This window comes from Osmerus mordax, chromosome 28 (genome assembly GCF_038355195.1).
Source record: "Osmerus mordax isolate fOsmMor3 chromosome 28, fOsmMor3.pri, whole genome shotgun sequence".
Classification (NCBI taxonomy): Eukaryota; Metazoa; Chordata; class Actinopteri; order Osmeriformes; family Osmeridae; genus Osmerus; species Osmerus mordax.
This window is the reverse complement of record NC_090077.1, coordinates 3,327,764-3,344,724: the sequence shown is the minus strand read 5'-3', so window position 1 is coordinate 3,344,724 and position 16,961 is coordinate 3,327,764. Positions and strand designations below refer to the sequence as shown.

The following is a 16,961-nucleotide window of genomic DNA, read 5'->3' as shown; positions in this document are numbered from 1 at the left end:
TCTCAGATACACACCCTGCACTGAACGACTGCACTGGGACCTCTGTACATTATTCTCATTATACACGTAAAGAAAAAGCACACTTCCAGCCAAGAAACCCCGGGATCGTGCGGAGGTCTGTAACACAAGGAGAGAAATGACATAATGATTGACGGGCCTGATAGCTGTGATCTGTTGCTAATCATAGTCTTCTTGGCACTGAAACGTCAAGTGAGGCAGACACCATGCACAAGCTATTGGAGATCACTTGGGAGAGCCAGGCAACAATAGAACTGAACTCCAGAAATATTCTACACAACAGATCTCTGTTTAAGAGATTGTGTAGCATGTAAAAAAAAAAATCTATTTCGCTTCACTGAGCCTCCATACTCTCATATATGACATTGTTCTGTGTCAATATACAATTCCTCTTTAAAACATATTGCTAACACATTCCAAAGGTGCTGACTAAATGAAATGCCTTCAGGAAACGGAGTTGATGAAGGCTTAAGCTTGAGTATGACAATGCGCACAGGCTCAACGTGACTTCAATTAAGATTCTTCTGGCTATTTCCTGCAACAGTCACTTTGAAAGGGAGCAGGATGTGGGACAGCAGATTGAGAACAGGGAGCTGTTTCCTAATCAGGAGGTGAACGGTGTTCGCCATGAACGGTCTTGCCGGGAAACCTGTGCTCGTTCCATGCTCTGATGTGCAAGACATGGCCCAGGGGTCTAATACTCAATAACTATCCAATTAAAGCTATTAAAGACTTTCCTTTCCGTCTGTCTGTGGGATTTGGCACCCGGTCAATAGTGTCTCGTGTCCATCGCAAAGGGGGCTTTCCTGAGGTCTTGAGTGGTGGTCGACGGGAGAGCAGCAAAAGGAAGCCATTGTAGGAGACACAATGGAGTCTTTGGAGATTACGGAGGAGGAGAGCATGTGTCAAGACCCCGAGTCGAATGCATTGTCGGCTACAATTCGTAGCGGCGAACTCGACACAAGTACGAGCCTTCCCACTCAGACATGCATGTACTACTTTCTGCAATGCGCTCCAGGGCACACAGACAGTTGTAAAGTCAGATTTCTCACCGAGTACAGTGCATCCATAAATCAGGGCGGGTCAGGTGTGAGGTCGAATGATAACAGATGAAATATTAGCGTCCCTGTCACATTTGAATACAATAGCGTTATTCAGGAGTGGAAACAGATAGCAGGTAGGGCCAACAAATGATCCCTGTATAAAACACGACGTGAAATTCAAGAACCCCTCGGGGCTTCATCCAAAACACTAAACAGATCTCAGATATATTTTCAGCCCTTGGCCAGGGAGAGAGCACCATCTGGTCACCATGGTGACCAAAGATACATCTGTCAACAAACGGGCTCAGAGGATGTGTCTGATGGGTTGTAATTACAGATGCCTCTCCAGATTACGCTGAATCCGCTCGTTTTGACCCACGGCTGTTTCAATATCATGTAACCTGATAAACTAATCACGTCAAAATTAATGCATGATACAAGGATACAAGGTACGGCCCGGCCTACTATGGAGGGAACGTCTTAATGTAATGAAGGAGACAAAAGCTCTCAGCCTTGGCAAGACTCAAGGCCATCAGCGTACAGAGAAATGACTGTGATTCGATCTGAGTGCACCGGTGCTATGACATCATCTCTGTTTTACAGTACTGTCGCTCAGAATTGCTGACTCCACCAAAAGCTATGTTGTCCTTCCTGTTCCTGTTAGAGAACAAACCCTGGAGAAAGACAAAGGTTGAGTCAATAATAGAGAAATCCCTGACCCAAAAAACGAACAAATCACTTCCAGACCACATTTACAACAGCAACACCCTCTTTCCGTATTTTTTCGAAACAAAAGAACAAATAAAACAAAGATCCTAATATTTTCCTGGGCCCAGCATGAAAGGGGAGAGTCTTACGTCTCGCACGATGGGATGGGAACAGCACTGCTGGGTGTTGGGGAGCAGAGGGATGTCCCAACAGGCTGGGTCCAGGCCAAGAACAATGTACTGTGAAGCTCTGAGAGAGAGTCACTCCTCGGAGTCTGAGGCCTCATGCGATCCTCAACAACAGCTGGGCTGGACTGGAACTGGGGAACGGCACCAAAAAGACGACTTCACCCTCCTCAACCCTATTGCCCCTCAGTCACGCTGCCCTGCCCAGACACATTGTGCCAGCCTGAATCAGGACCAGTAATAACATGGTTCTACAGCTGCTGTGGCAGACAGGGAACATGGCTGGGTGGAATCCACATGCCCAGCTATGACACTGTTGATTTACGGTGCAGCTATTGACGTGCCATACCATTTACTGATTGGTGTTTGAGCTGCCCATGCAAAATGACCCTTTGATTTATGATGCTGGTAAAGACACAAAGAAGCTTTGGAAAATGTTGACACATTTCGGAGGCCCAAGAAGACTTTGGATTAAACAACTCCAGCACAGAAACATGTCATCATAACAATAACACAATTACAGAAAACACAAAATGAATGTCATCTAAGTCTCAGCATCCATCAAAGCATTGATTTGGACAGTGCTGGGGCAAAGTTGGTTTTCGTCAGTGTAGAAATGGAATTTGAGTGAAACTGCCAACAGCTCCACAGAGATCTCAGAAGACATTGATGTTCATTACTAGGCCAGTATGTCCTCTGGCCTTTTGGGATGGAATGCTGGCTTGGCGACAGCCTGCAGAATCGAAGCGAATAAAGAATGTGGCCATTGTACCCTTCTTCAGATCCCTCTTGCATTTAACACTTCCACTACACACATATGCACACACACAACACACTCTACAAATACACATACTCGCATCACAGACAGCTGTTGTTCTGAGCTAATCTGGAGCTAAACACGATGACACATCTCTCCACTATACAGAGCCCCGCTAAGGAATCTGCTCACACAGAGCTTTATTCATAGGACAGTGCATGGAGGCTCTGTGGAAAAGGATCTGGCCGGCAGTTGAAACATTTCTGAGGATGAGTAGGAAGTCCTGAATGATAAACAAGCTTTTCTCCGAAGGTGCCTGAACCCAGGGTCCCGAGACGAAACACGTCCCTAGGACTTCCCCTGGCCTCGATCCCTGTCACCCATCCACACTAAATCATCCGCTTCCTCATCCAGCACTACCAGACGGGTCGTTTCCTGATTCCACCACTGGATCAAAGATGTGTTCCAATACCAAGTTGGAACACACGGCTTGTTCCGTTTGTTCCAGAGGATGCATATTCCTATTGGGTCGCCACGGTGAGTCCTGGAAGCACCTTGAGGGAGCAGGGACTCTGGCGAGAGCCAGCAGCAGAGGGGAGCCTGTCTCCCATTAGAGAGGGGAGCGTTATGAGTCACGTGGCTGTTCCACCTCCCAGCTAATCCCTGCAGGAACAATATACACGCTCCCTCCAGGGGCTGAGCATGACCTGCAGTTAACTAACTGCAGAGCGCCATAAAGGAGAAGCTCAGCTACGTGGGATGCACGTGCATGTGGTGACCTCTGCATCCATAGCAACAACGAGCCAAAATTGGGATTCACAAATATATGCCCCTCCCTGCTGAGGATGTAGATGTATGGATCAAATGACATTTGATGCTGTAACTCAATCCGATCTAATCCATCTATAGGACACACATAGCCAGGCAGGCTTTTCACACCAGGCGTGATGCATTGGGTCCAACTGCTCCCGAATCAATTTCACAGCAGTGAAGCTGTGGAAAGCATCCATGTAATCCCCCCTGGCCTGCACACACCAGGACTCACTGGTAGCACACATTCAGTTTCTCCACTGGAAGGGATGAGACTGGGTTTTTATTATCGCTAATGCCTGGAGTTTCAGGCATCCGGGCATGTCGAATATTAATTGCCTAATACTGTGGGATGTAAAGGCTCTCACAGATGTCAAATTACCACGATGGTGAATGCTGAGCTGGGAACTGACAAGGCAGGTGACCTGTGATGCTGTGAAACAAGATATCAGGTTTAGACTGGACATTCAATTTGCCTTTGAAGGGTATGCGCATGTTGAATGATTAATCACACAACTTTCTCAGATGTTGTTCCAAAAGTAAATGGCATGTTAAGTGATGTCAGGGGTCTGTTATCAATATGGTAATATTTTCTACAGTCAACAAGCTCATAAAAATTTAATATGAAAGGAAATAAAACAGGGTTTGTGCCCATCTGAGACTAATTAACAATAAGCAATCTACAGAACTTTCAGAGGCTACGTCATACAACTGTCAACTCTCCTATCCTCGAATCCAGTCACAGTTCACAAATACCAAACCTAGTATGCATCCTCGGCTGCCCTGCGACCATAGCTCAAAAAGACTACCTCCATAAACCAAGGTGATAAAAGGCAAGTCATAATTCTTCCGGGAGAGGAACAAGATGACTGAAGACCAGACTTCCGGCGTAGAGGTGATTTCACCCGCAAGGGTGGCCAGGCAAACGATATCCTGAAAATAATCCAATATCTATATCCTGTTGTCCTTAGAGATGGGGAGCATGTGGTGCAGCCCAGCACCCTGAATGATGAAAAAAGTCTAATATAAAAGTGAATTTACTGGATGCTTGCGCTGAGCAGATGTTGGCAGACCCGATCTTCATTTCACTTGTAAAACAGAGAGAGAAGCAAGCGAGCATGAAAGCAGGAATACATTCCAGAACATTCTTTCTGAGGAATTGTCTAGGCTATCTTATGAAGGAAATGGCAAGATCTCTGAATATTGAATCGTCTGCAGAAGAATCTCAATGGCAAAGCCCTGCTTGGCCTATTACATGTCTGAGGAACGCAGGAGATCATTTGAAGTCCTCTCAAGATAAATTCACAGCGATGCAGTGGCAACTTTGTAAATCCCAAGAGAATCTAGAGCAATGTTGACCTAACCCCCCACAAGTGCTTTCAAACCATATCACCGTATTATTTTATTTTTATTCAACATCTAAGGGGAACGTCTCTTTTCACATTCCTTCTTTTCGCATAAAGCGGAAGGGTGTCCAGTGGTGCGTGATCATACATGTTCTGGGGACAAAGGACCGTCGAAAGACGCAGGCTCGCCGCCAGGAAAGGAGAACGGGACAATGAGCTCACTTGGACGGTGTGTGTGTGGGGTGAGGGCCAGGGAACAGACTGAGAGAGCGAGGCCGAGCCAGAGAGTCTGGGCAGCTGGTAGAACGCGAGCAGGTCCAATGACACCAGATCCTTCTTGCCGATCGGGGAGAGGAGACTCTCAAGCTACGAAGCATTTAATCATGTATCGTTTTTTTTTAAGAAAAACGTTTTTTCAAACCTTTTAAGAAACACAACGTAAAAATGAGGGAATTCGTGCAGCTCTGCACTGGAGGTGCCCTGAATGGGAGACACTTTTCCCAGTTCAACACTGGAGACCCATTTCGAGGAGACATCTGGATTCTCTCTTAGTGACACCGAGCTTAATTAGGGGCAAATGGCCACCTGGTCCGGACCCCCCTCCACCCTGCAGCTCTGTGTTAACGGGGAGACATCCACACTGCCACATCTCCACCACCCACACCACTAACGTACACCAGCTGCTCCCTAACCCCCCCCCCCCCCCTCCCTTCTTCTCACTCCTACACCTATGATAGAAGGAATACTGTACGACGACCTGAGGGAGTGCCGATGTATAAATGATGAGTGATCATGCGTGAACCCTGTCCTTTACATGGTGAATGAAAACCACGTCTGATTGCATTACCTTACATTCCTAGTATCGGGAGGGCCATGATTACATATTCACAGATGTTTAAAACTCAATCACAACCATGCGATGAAAGACTGTTACAATTGCAGACGTGGAGAGATTTCTGGGAATGTTTAGATTTCACTCAAGTAATAACTCTAACTACCATGTTAATGACCCTACAAATGGGTCAACAATTAGGTGAGAAAAGGCCAGATGACCTCTATAAACAGTAAAAAGGATCCTTTTTCACAGTTACTTTCCTAGAGATTCTTTGACACCCTATCAGCCCCTCCCTGTAAACATGCCACAGAGGCAGCAACAGTGGCAACTGTGACATTTTTGGAGAGAGATTTGATAGACTCACGTCCTTGTTGAGGTTAAATATAGGTTATGCATCAGGGATGCTTGCTTTATCTCACCAAATTTACAGCAGGTGAAAGGGGAACAGACAGCTTATAGGATGAACCACCAACGTGGACATTGTGATATAAAAGGCCTTTTTAGGAATTGTTTAATGATCCTTTGTGAAAGGGGAGTAATGTGCCAGCGTGATAAGATCTGAAGGATGGGGAGGGAGGGAATGGAATGACAAGGGAACAGCTGACATAGCAGGGGTATTTGATGTGCCATTGTTTTCCTGCCAGGGTGGTCTGCACTATGCCAAGTTATGGCTTTGCTCTTAATAACAGTCTATTGTTCAATTTTTTCCTGTGTGTTTGTGTGTGAATGCTTCCATTTTGTCTTCAGTACTGTCACATTGAAACTGTTGCCACAACTCTTGTGGTCCAGGGGGGAGCGTGTATTTGTTTGTGTTGGATGGCATCGAGTGTGAACGTGCTTGTGCGTGCATGTTTTCTTGAATTTTACCGGAACCTATATTTCTTTGCTGTTGCCACTCTCAAAGGATATGATTGGATTTGAGGAACATTTGTTTATTTCTTTTGGATCACATTGAGGTTTAACTGTGAATTCCTCTCAAGTTAAACAAACTGCTCTGGTGTTCCTACCGCTGGCCATTGGCTCACTGTCAAATCATTTGGCCTCTGGTTTCCCTTTAGAATTGACCTTTGAAAAGCTGTTTTTGGACATGGAATTTTACAAAGTGAAAGGTTATTTTCTCAGAGCCCCCAATCCTTATGCATTTTCTTCAAGATTACTTTTTTGGCAGTTGTGAGTTGGGCTTCCACTTCACCATTCCAGAACACTGAGTATCTAACGGCAGTTCTAAACCCACAATGTATGCTGACAGACATCCGCTGAAATGTCCACCTGTTCCATTTGTCATCTGTGGAAGCACGCTGATACCATCTCCACCCGTCGTGTCTCAGGATGTACTGGTCAGCCCAGGCGGAAGACGGCAAATAACTCAAGACCACAACCACTCCTCACATTCCCACCCTGACCATGTGCCCCCCGTTTGACAAGTGCTCTGTAGCAGATGGACCGTGCCTTAACTCTCTCTCATCACGTCCACGACCTCCCAGTCCCCCAGGATGCTCCACTGACTGCTTGCTGTTGATGCATTCTCCAAAAACCACACAGGCTTTAACCTGGGAGTGTAACAGTAAACTTGTGTGAGAAATTCTCTCTCTCTCCGAAACTCTGGGGCAGTTCAGGTTCAGAGCATAAGATGTTATGAAACACCTCATCAACACGCTGGAGATCGGAGAGAGGCACAGCTCATCACCAGACTCCCCACACAGACCAGGCCCAGCCCAGAGCACGTCATCATCGGACCTCACGGTCTCCGACTGGGAAAGCCCCACAGCGAGAGAAGCGGGACATCTCTGGAACGGGTTCCCAGTTAATGGGCCTCGAGGAGAGAACAGGCGGATGCTGTGGGGGAAATGACCACAATGCTTCCATGTCTATTCATTTCCACATAAACACATCAAGGATCTGATTACCACACGGGTTTACACAGTGGGTGATTAATCAGAATGGGCAACTTGGGAAGGACATTGGCCATGTGGACAAACACCAAGATGAGGCCATTGTGATGATTTTATTGGGATTTAGTGACCTAATGCCTGAAGTCCCATTGTTATTTGATTCTTAGAATATTGAATACAGCCCCAAAACAAATGTATGTCAAGGAAATTAATGGTCGGAAACATAGAAAAATCTTTCATTTTTAATGAACCATCTCATCTAGCTGAGAGATGTCAAAGCTCCTCCTGTGAAAAAGTCACAATAACAGCAGTTGACAGGAAATTCATATAAGGCATTGCATCACAGACCTATATTTTTGTAAGCCATGTAGAAAGTCCTTCCAGTATCCTTGGTGATAGCTCCCTGAGGATGGTGAGGTAGCTTGTCTTGGACTGTGAGAGCACACACACATTGCTGGTGTCTGACTAGACAACAGGGAATACCCAACTTTGATCATATTCCAGATTATTAACTAGGGGCAATCCCCTTTGAACGACTCTAGGGAGCACTGAAGTGAAATAAATACAAAGCAAACAGGTTTTTAACTGAAAATGCTCTCTGGGTGAGCTAAGATTCTTTATATGCTGTCAGTTTTACTATGGGTGGATGCAGTCAAAATATTTGAGGGGGAGACACATCTGCCCGGATTCTGTCGCCCAGGAAAATGAATGGATAGAAATATTTCACCTGGAATATATCACAAAAAAATGATTTTCTTTCACAAAAAATGTTTCCCAACTAAGCTCCCAAGCACACTTAACATCCAAATTGTCAACTGTAAAACACTTGACTTTTTGGGAGAGACGGGGCGTGTTTACCCTGTAAAAGCAAGACACCTTGACTGCTTTAGTTGCCTTGCTGTTAGCAGGTCACGGTGCCCAGACAGACAGAGGTGAGTGTGCTTCACTGTTCAGGTTCCAGCTTCTGTTCCGTTTAACGGCAGTCATCACCTGGCAACCGTCAAAGACGCAGAGACATGAGAAGCGACAAGTGTGTAAGTGAAACCAGACTATCTGAGCTCCAGGCCACTAAACCTTCTCTGCTGGAACCGGGCCAGCGGTTGGGGTAAGTGGAGACAGACAAAGTCCAGATCCATGAATTCCTTCTCCACCTGCCGACCCTCCATTCATTACGTATGGCACCGTGATAAAAGCACCACCTAAGCATCCTAAATCCACCAAGTAATGTTGATTGATGACTAGATAGATGGATAGGTACTCATGTACTCATATAAATATCAGAACAGCATAGAAGCTGAAAGGCCCTTGCGTTTTTACAGGTGGTTTGGTTTAGCCGAGTGCATTCTCAACTCACCATGTCGCCTAAACAGTTTGGTAGATTATCGGCCGTGATGTTAAACAAACATTGTTTTTTGTCACCATGACAATGCTGTCATTTAGCCACTGACTAACCACAAACAAATCCCACAGCCTAGCTCACATTGCCCCTGGCAACATAGCTAACAGGCCAGTAAACGCTTGTGTGTGGAGATTCCGAGACATTCAAATGGACTGTCACTCAATTTCACAACTCCTCTCCCTTTTGGCAGTTGGTCAAAACCCTGGACCTCATTAGACAGCAGGTAAGGATTGTTTGGAAAATTTGACAATAATAATAGAAATGTGGAAAGGCGTGTGTCAACAATGTCCCTGAAGGCTTGTGTGAGAAACACACATGCATCTGCTTCCTGTTAGATTGTTGTGAGACAGGCTGCTTTCCCAAAGCATTTAAGTTAAATATCGTTACTGAATCAAGTCCAGAATTACAAGCCGTCTATTTTCACTCGAATGTCTTGGGTTGAAGATTGGATTACTAGGTTAGAGTTGAAAGTATTTGGATTCCAAATGTTGGAGTTGAATTGGTAAAAGGTTAAACTAGCCCTCCTACTTGGAGACATCACCACACAGTTAGATTCACACCACCAGCCCTGTGATCAGAATGACAGTCATTCACATCCTGTAATCAGTGCCTGGTGTGTAAACTGAAAACAGAGTTGCTTATCATCTTCCCCAAACCACTCAGATAAACATTTATCCTACAGTTTGTAAGAGTTCTGATTACTGCCTACGCTCTTTCTCAACCATTAAATGGGAACCAGGGAACACAGGTCAAAGTCCAAAATGGCTCCCAGTGTACCTCGTTTCCCCTTATACCGCTGATATGTTTAAGTGATAATATATCAAATGTCAGTGTTAGCACAGGTGTTTGCCCTTTGCCTGATTTTTCCATTGATGCACAAATACAGTAAATAGGATTTGTATTCCTATTCCTTTTTTCCCTTCCTGGTCTGAACCGTGAGAGCTTGCTTTGATTTCATTCCTCTTTTGAATGTTGAATGTTTATGGTTCATTAGTTTGGAAAACATCATTCAATCATATGGCATTCCATTGGCATATGTCAGAGCTGAATGTGAATCACGAGGTTTGCGAGGAGAGAAAACAAACACAGCTCTCATGGCATGACACCCTAATGAAAGACTAATGATGATAGCTCCCGCCTAACTCACAGTTCAATTGGTCCGTACAAAAAAACATTTTCATCACTACGTAGCTATGCATCGCCAATCACCATCATCAAAATCAAGAACATGGTTACATCACTGAGCCAGACGTTCTGGATGTGTACCGATATGGCCAGTGCCCTGACCAAACTCCTTCTCTGCAGATGGTTAAGCGTCATCACCAAAGAGTGTCCCATGTTAGACCAGCCACAGGTGTCTGGACGAGCCGTTGCGTCTCATCAATGGATGTCAGCCAATACAGAAGCTGGTTTCCATTAAGTGGAGGTGGAGGTGTGTCTCAGTATAGATGTCTCAACGTCAACAGAGGATACCCCGAGTGGTTACCGAGGGCAACAGCCTTCGACCAGAGAGGGTCCCTCGGAGCCTCATCTGAGCCCTGCTCCCACGATGTCTACAGGTGTCTCTATGGTAACCACCACTCTAGTCACTCAATCACACCACTTAGTATCACTTGAAATTTCCCCCCTCTGGCATCGATTAAGTTATAGTTGAAGCTAATATTTATCTATCTATCTCCTGCCTACAAAAACATTCTGCTGCAATCGTGCCTTGACCAGCATGCACAGACCTTGCGTAATTTGATCAAAAAAATATTAATATGATCTAGTACAGTGATTTTACAGCGGGCCTCCTTCTTGTCTCCCGTTGTGTCCTCCCAGCACAAGGGCGAGGCTGCACTCTGCAGCAGCGGCCCCCCAGCACCAGGGGACTGACTCCCAGACTGGTGCCCCGGAGGAGCGGAGGGGCGGGAGGAGGGAGAGAGGGCGGGGGCGGACGGCCGCTGAGCAGTGCTCACGTGAAGCTGGAAGAGACCAGAGGAGGGAAGGCGCTCGGCTCCATACCCCGAAGGCCCGTCACCGCACCAGTGGGGAGGGGCCGATCAAGGGAACCCAACCAGGGAGCTCCAATCAGGAACCCAGTAGGTAAGGGAGGCCTCAGATCAGAGTCGTGCGAACACTGCTATTATTTTGATCTCCACACACACGGGCCCACCACCATCGATCTGAAAAGCGAACTTGGAAGGTGCGCCAGGTTTGTGGGTAACATGTCAACCCCCAAATCCCGGTCTAATTGCTGCTGCTTAAGTGGCTAACCTAACCGGTGAAGCATCTGGTGCTAATGTGTACACAGGCCTGCCATAATGGGTGACTGAAGCTGCTGTTTACTTCCAGCGCTGCCCACTTAAAAGCCCCTTTGATCCGAGCTCTCTCGAAGCCAGGCGGAGCAGAGCACACACCAGCTTCCATCTGCCAAGCTAATCCCCCATAAAGCACAACCAAACAACATCGATACAATATTACTTTTCCTCTCCCCGACTCAAGGCAAACAGCTGGGACTGTTTGTGGTTGCAAAGAAAAACAATTGTTATTAGCCCCCTCACATGAAATTCCCTGTTTGCTAAGGAGCAGCGTGTGTGTGCGTGTGTGTGTAGGGGTGGAGGGGTGGAGGGTTGGGGGAGGGGGGGTGCGTGTGCATGAATTCCTGGTTCAGCCAATCAGCCGTGCTCATCCTTGCAGACACTGACCATGCTCATTTCAAGATGTTTAATTTGGGATCTCCGCCAAGGAACAAATATTATCTGCAGCTTGGAGACAAATGGGACTGTTGACACTTCCAAACCCCCCCCCCCTTCCCTCAACCTCAGAATGCCTGGCTCGGAATCCTGTTTGTTTTTTTTCAGCGTGTCCCAGGAGACCTTGCAAAGTTGCGTGTGACACCATTCATGGACAGCAGGTGGACGCGAGGAGAGGCATCTCCACTCCGATGCTGCACCTCTACCTCCCTTCATCACGCTGTGAAGAGGAGGAGGACACAGGCAGTGAGAACTCGGGGTATGGAGTTTGGGGGCCTGGTGTTACGGGGGTTGAGCAGAGAGTTTTGCACAGCAGTCCCACCATATGCGTTGGTATAATACCCTGTCCCTCAGATCATATCTTAAATATCATGTTTGGTTTTGCCTTCTCCTCCAGGCATAACAGAGCACTGAAATAGGCCTCACAAGTGATGTCAGAGGCTGGGTGGGGAGACATAAATGTTAGACAGAAACATGCAGGCAAGGAGCCACATGTGAGAGCGCAAACTGTTTATCAGGTCTCGTGGAATCTGGAGCACAAACAATACCAGCCACTGCTTAAATAAGATCTGTGGGCATCGCTGTGTGAAACCCTCTGCTGAACTGTCAACGAAAATGACATTGAACGTGTTTGCGTTCAAGTTGCACAACAACTGTTGTGCATTTCCATGTAATCACCATCATATGCATGTTTTGAACAACAGGCCTATTCAAGAAGACATTAGTCTCCAACACGGCGCAGATGGTATCGATGCACAGATCATCTCAGAAAGGCCCAGGACCCAGGACCTTTCAAGCCACACGAGTCCACAAGAACCAGCAGAGACCCTCCAAATGCAAGACCCTGCGTTCCTCTCTGCGCCGCAGGACCCCTCGGATGACATCAGACCGCAAGACTCCGAAGAGGAAGTCCGGTCTCTGGACCCCAGTGGAAACCACGGGTTACAGGAGATCACAGGCGACCGAGCCTGCCTCCCAGCCCTGAAACCAGGTCCACATGGACGTGACATGGAGCAGGGGAAGATATGCAACCCTCTCCTGATAACGCCTGCAGCTGTTCATAAAGGGAGGCCCCCCACATCTGTGAGGCACCATGCGCCTTTCAAGCAGGGCCCGGATAGAATCCCCCAAATAAAAACGACCAAGACACTTGTGTGGGGCTTCCATGGCCCTCGGGAGGTTAAGAGTGTGTGTGTCCTGCAAGACTGCTTGGGTAAATACAGAACTAATCAAACATGATCCTGCCTTTCACATTTGATCCCTGGATGGTTCGTCTGTTGAGATAGCCATCTACCCTTAGGGTAGAACCCCTAACGGGTGCTTCGCTGAAAAGCTCTCAGATCCCAGACCACAACACCCAAGACGAGTGGCGTTCGGGGGACAAATTAAATATCGCAGGACTAGATCCAAAGGATAAGAGGATATTGTGATTTTACTTCCAGTTCACAGAAAGAAAATATTTGCATTGGTCTCTCTGAGTGAAGATGTCAGTGGCCTTACGACAAAGCATGTAAACACGTGAACACGGCCTGCTGGCTCCAGGCGAACAGGACTGATGTGTGTTACCCTAGAAGATATCATCAGAGCACAAACAGACCACAACCAAGAGGGGATTGTGTTCATATTGTGATGAGGTTTCTTGAATTGTCCAGACCCACTCAGTCACAGGAGCAATAACATGGCACTGATGGTGCAGAGGACAGAACTGAAACAGGAGACCTGGGTAAATACAAACGCATGCCAGGGAAAATAAAACACCAACAGGGAATTACATTGTACTGGATTCTCTTCCAGTTTTTGTGTGAAAACAGGGTGTCGGTGAACAACATTCAGTCACGCAACCACCACAGACGAGGAGAAACAAACCCCATTTATTGAGAAGAGGTGACGAGCGTGAAGTGTAAACCCATGTCTAGAGATGTACTTTACTACAGTTATCAACAAAACACGCAGGGCCACTTCATAGATCCAAAAACCTTTATTTCAACTTGAATACCACCTATCACAACATTGGGGCTGAGTCGACTGAGTATGACGATATGATTCATGGTACTGTATTTGTTGCCCAACAAAATATGGTTTAATTAAATTACCCCTGCATTAGCCTTATGACCGGAGTTTGGAAAAACCATATAAGGGATATGTTGCCCCCTTGTGGAACACCTGGTAACTGCATTCAGCTAACGGAGCCTCATCTTGACAACATCTATGAACATGAACAGTATTCATTTATCTACTTGTTGAAACTCATGAAAAGCTACATTCCCCATTAAGTGTAGAATTACTGTTCAGACATGAGCACAATAACTGATCCGACTCAGACGACATTAAACCTGTCAACTACATTAATTCATGTAAACTTCACTGGAAGTTTCTTGACTTTAGGTCAGATAACTGTAATATCAAGATTCAGACAGACCAATCCTAAAGAGAATCTCCCAGTCAAGCTCAGGTAAGGAGGGGTTGGGTCGCTAATACTTTATATAAACACATCATCTCATCTTTTTCAAACACAGATTAAAGATCCGTATATGTTGATTGTATGCACGTTCCTGCCACAGGAAATTCCTTGCATGTGTGAACTTGAAATGCTAATTCTAATTCATAAAATTAGTACCATTTGAATCTGAACACAAATCATAAGTAGCCAGATGTTTATTCATGCTTAAACAAATCTAATAAAACAAGACAGACAACGTCAGCTCCTTTTCTTGGATTTATTTTAACAATAGAAACACCCTTTTAGGCTTTGACAGCAAATTTGCGAACAGAGTACAGGAGGTCCTTCCTCTGCTGTTTCTTGGTCTTCAGACTTTCCTCATGCTTGTTGAGCCTGCGGCGGATAGCCCTGGTCTTCCTGGGCCTCAGGTCCAGGGGCTTGTACTTCTTGCCCTGAAAGACAAAAAAAAGAATCCAGTTAGATATATCAACATTCAGAAAATTTTATACAGGCTGAAAATATTTGCTTCCAATTTACAGCCTGCCATTTTAACACAATCCTATAATTGTGTCGCAAGTCCTCACCTTGTAGAACTTCCTGAGGTTCTCCTTCTGTGTCTGGTTGATGACAGTGAGGACCCTGGCGATGGACTTGCGGACAACGCAGCTATGAATAGTAAGAAAGTTGGTTGAGAACTAAGAAACTAAAATGGTAAGCCACCTTTTGAACAACATTTGATGCATAGCCATGGACACATGTAAGGTGGTAGAAAAGTCAGCCAATACAGACCTAGTGTGGAAATTATCCAACTTACATCTTGGAAAGCTTAGAGGCAGCTCCACCAGTAACCTTGGCTACGCGGAGCTGGGACAGCTCGTTCTTCAGATCATCCAGCTGCTTGAGGAGTTCCTCCTTCTTCTTGCCCCGCAGATCTCTTGCCTTGATTTTCGCCTGTGAATGACAGAAAGAATGACAAATCTATACAGCTAGTCTAGTCTAATTATGTGTCATCTGCCCATTGCATAGTAGCCACTAGGCTAACCCAACGTTGCACTAAATAACGTAACTACTGTACCTAACCAGAACGGATGACGGTTCAAAACCTATTTATTGACAGTAACAGAACGAAATTGGTACCAAGTTTAGACAGTCTAGCGTTTGGTAGTATCTTCTGACTAGCTAGCTAAGCCATCTCGGCCTTGGCTCGTCTCACAGCGGAACTAATCTTGGCAAAAGAATGACACCCGTAAACACAGTAACTGATCGTGTACCAAATGACTCAATACATTTTAAACCATAAAATATTAATTTCGAATCGTTTACAGGGACGTAGATCTTAATTTTTACCTATTGGTTAGCTAGCTTACTAGCGGAATGCTAACGCCACTAGCTAGCTAGATAGTTGCGCTGCATGCCACGGGTATGTTGTGATATAAAGCGTGCGATTAATGTTAATTGCCTCTAATCTACGGGTCCTTGTCGACACACACACGCATCAATAGGTACATAAGATCTTTATTCATAAATTAATAAAGAAAGTCCGACAAATTATGATAGAAACACGAAACAATTCGATAGATTTGTTGCGACAAATTCTTTCTCACCATGTTCCTTGACGCTGCCCTGCTGGAAAGACCGGACGACCGCGTGTTCACGAATTGTAACTTCCGGAGCTCTTCTTCATCAGTTCAAATGCACAGAAACACCCATACTGCCACCAGATGGATGTCGTTGAAATGTAAAAAAAAATCATGTAAATCTTCTCGTTTTATTATTACCCAGGGGCGATTCTAGGATCAGACCTTCAGGGATGCTCGGCCCCTAATGAGAATGACTCACGGATAGTATCTTCCAAAAATGTTAAACCACCTGCTAAATCACGAATTTCACTGGATAATTCAACTATTTAACAATAAATTAATATTAAATTAATATTGTTTTGACATTGGCTCAACTCACCTCAAAACCAATCCCAGCATACAGTCACAACCCTCTTAACCCTTTTGGTTTAAAATATCTCTGCGGATAATTCCTTCTACTTCTCTGGGAGAATTAGGCTTTGTCGCCTAGGAAAAAACACATAGCATCTACGTGGTCTTGATTACCTGTCCGCTTTGTCACCTGGTTCTTGCTCTCTCTGTCTCTGTTTCTGTCTCTCATCTCTGTGCTGACTCCATCCATCTCTCTTCTATGGAGGACCAAACCTGCCATATTTACAAATGAATAAATGAATAAATAAATGTCCACATCCATGCATTTAGACAGAAATAAACGAATATATGTATTAATTAATGCACAATTGTCAATCAATAGTTACATATATTTTACATTAATGTATGTATTTATTTTTGTATTCATTTATTTATTCATTTATTTATTCATTTATTTATTCATTTATTAATTCATTTATTTATTCATTTATTTATTTATTCATTCATTCATTCATTCATTCATTGTTCCCAATATGATAATGAGAAGAGGCCAGTAGGCGTGGAAACTGACGTTCAGACATTGCAATCAATCCAGAGCCATAGATTCAATCTAGCTAACGCCTGGGACACACTGGCTGCGAAGCGCCCTGAAGCGCCACAATCTGCTACGAATGACGCGATGCTGTTCACACTAGACGCGCATTTCTCCACGCCGGTCACCAAGCCTTTCACCTTCTCTGAGCTTTCCTTTTATACATGTAAAGCTGACATGGTACATAAACATGGCATGGGCTACAGGCTAATTAGGCAACTTGTTGCTCCAACAACCGTCGCAACAGCATCCCATTCCCAACATAACGTG

At 45.3% G+C, this 16,961-nt stretch overlaps 1 protein-coding gene across 1 annotated transcript; it reads right to left on the bottom strand.

The window, feature by feature from the left end:
* Window positions 1-14,431: 14,431 nt before the first annotated feature.
* On the bottom strand, window positions 14,432-15,851 carry rpl35 (ribosomal protein L35). The gene is made up of 4 exons (XM_067231576.1): window positions 15,773-15,851; window positions 14,983-15,119; window positions 14,753-14,834; window positions 14,432-14,620 (listed from the first exon to the last, which is right to left on the bottom strand). The coding sequence occupies exons 1-4, from the start codon at window positions 15,773-15,775 to the stop codon at window positions 14,471-14,473; spliced, it is 372 nt and encodes a 123-aa protein (XP_067087677.1). The 5' UTR covers window positions 15,776-15,851; the 3' UTR covers window positions 14,432-14,470.
* Between the last annotated feature and the right edge of the window lie 1,110 nt (window positions 15,852-16,961).

What these genes read in the sequence shown, in the direction of transcription:
- rpl35 (XM_067231576.1), bottom strand. An exon ending in GCCTCTAAGCTTTCCAAGAT is followed by an intron (nt 14,835 to 14,982) that starts GTAAGTTGGATA and finishes TACTATTCATAG; the next exon opens with CTGCGTTGTCCGCAAGTCCA. An exon ending in ACCTCAGGAAGTTCTACAAG is followed by an intron (nt 14,621 to 14,752) that starts GTGAGGACTTGC and finishes TTTGTCTTTCAG; the next exon opens with GGCAAGAAGTACAAGCCCCT.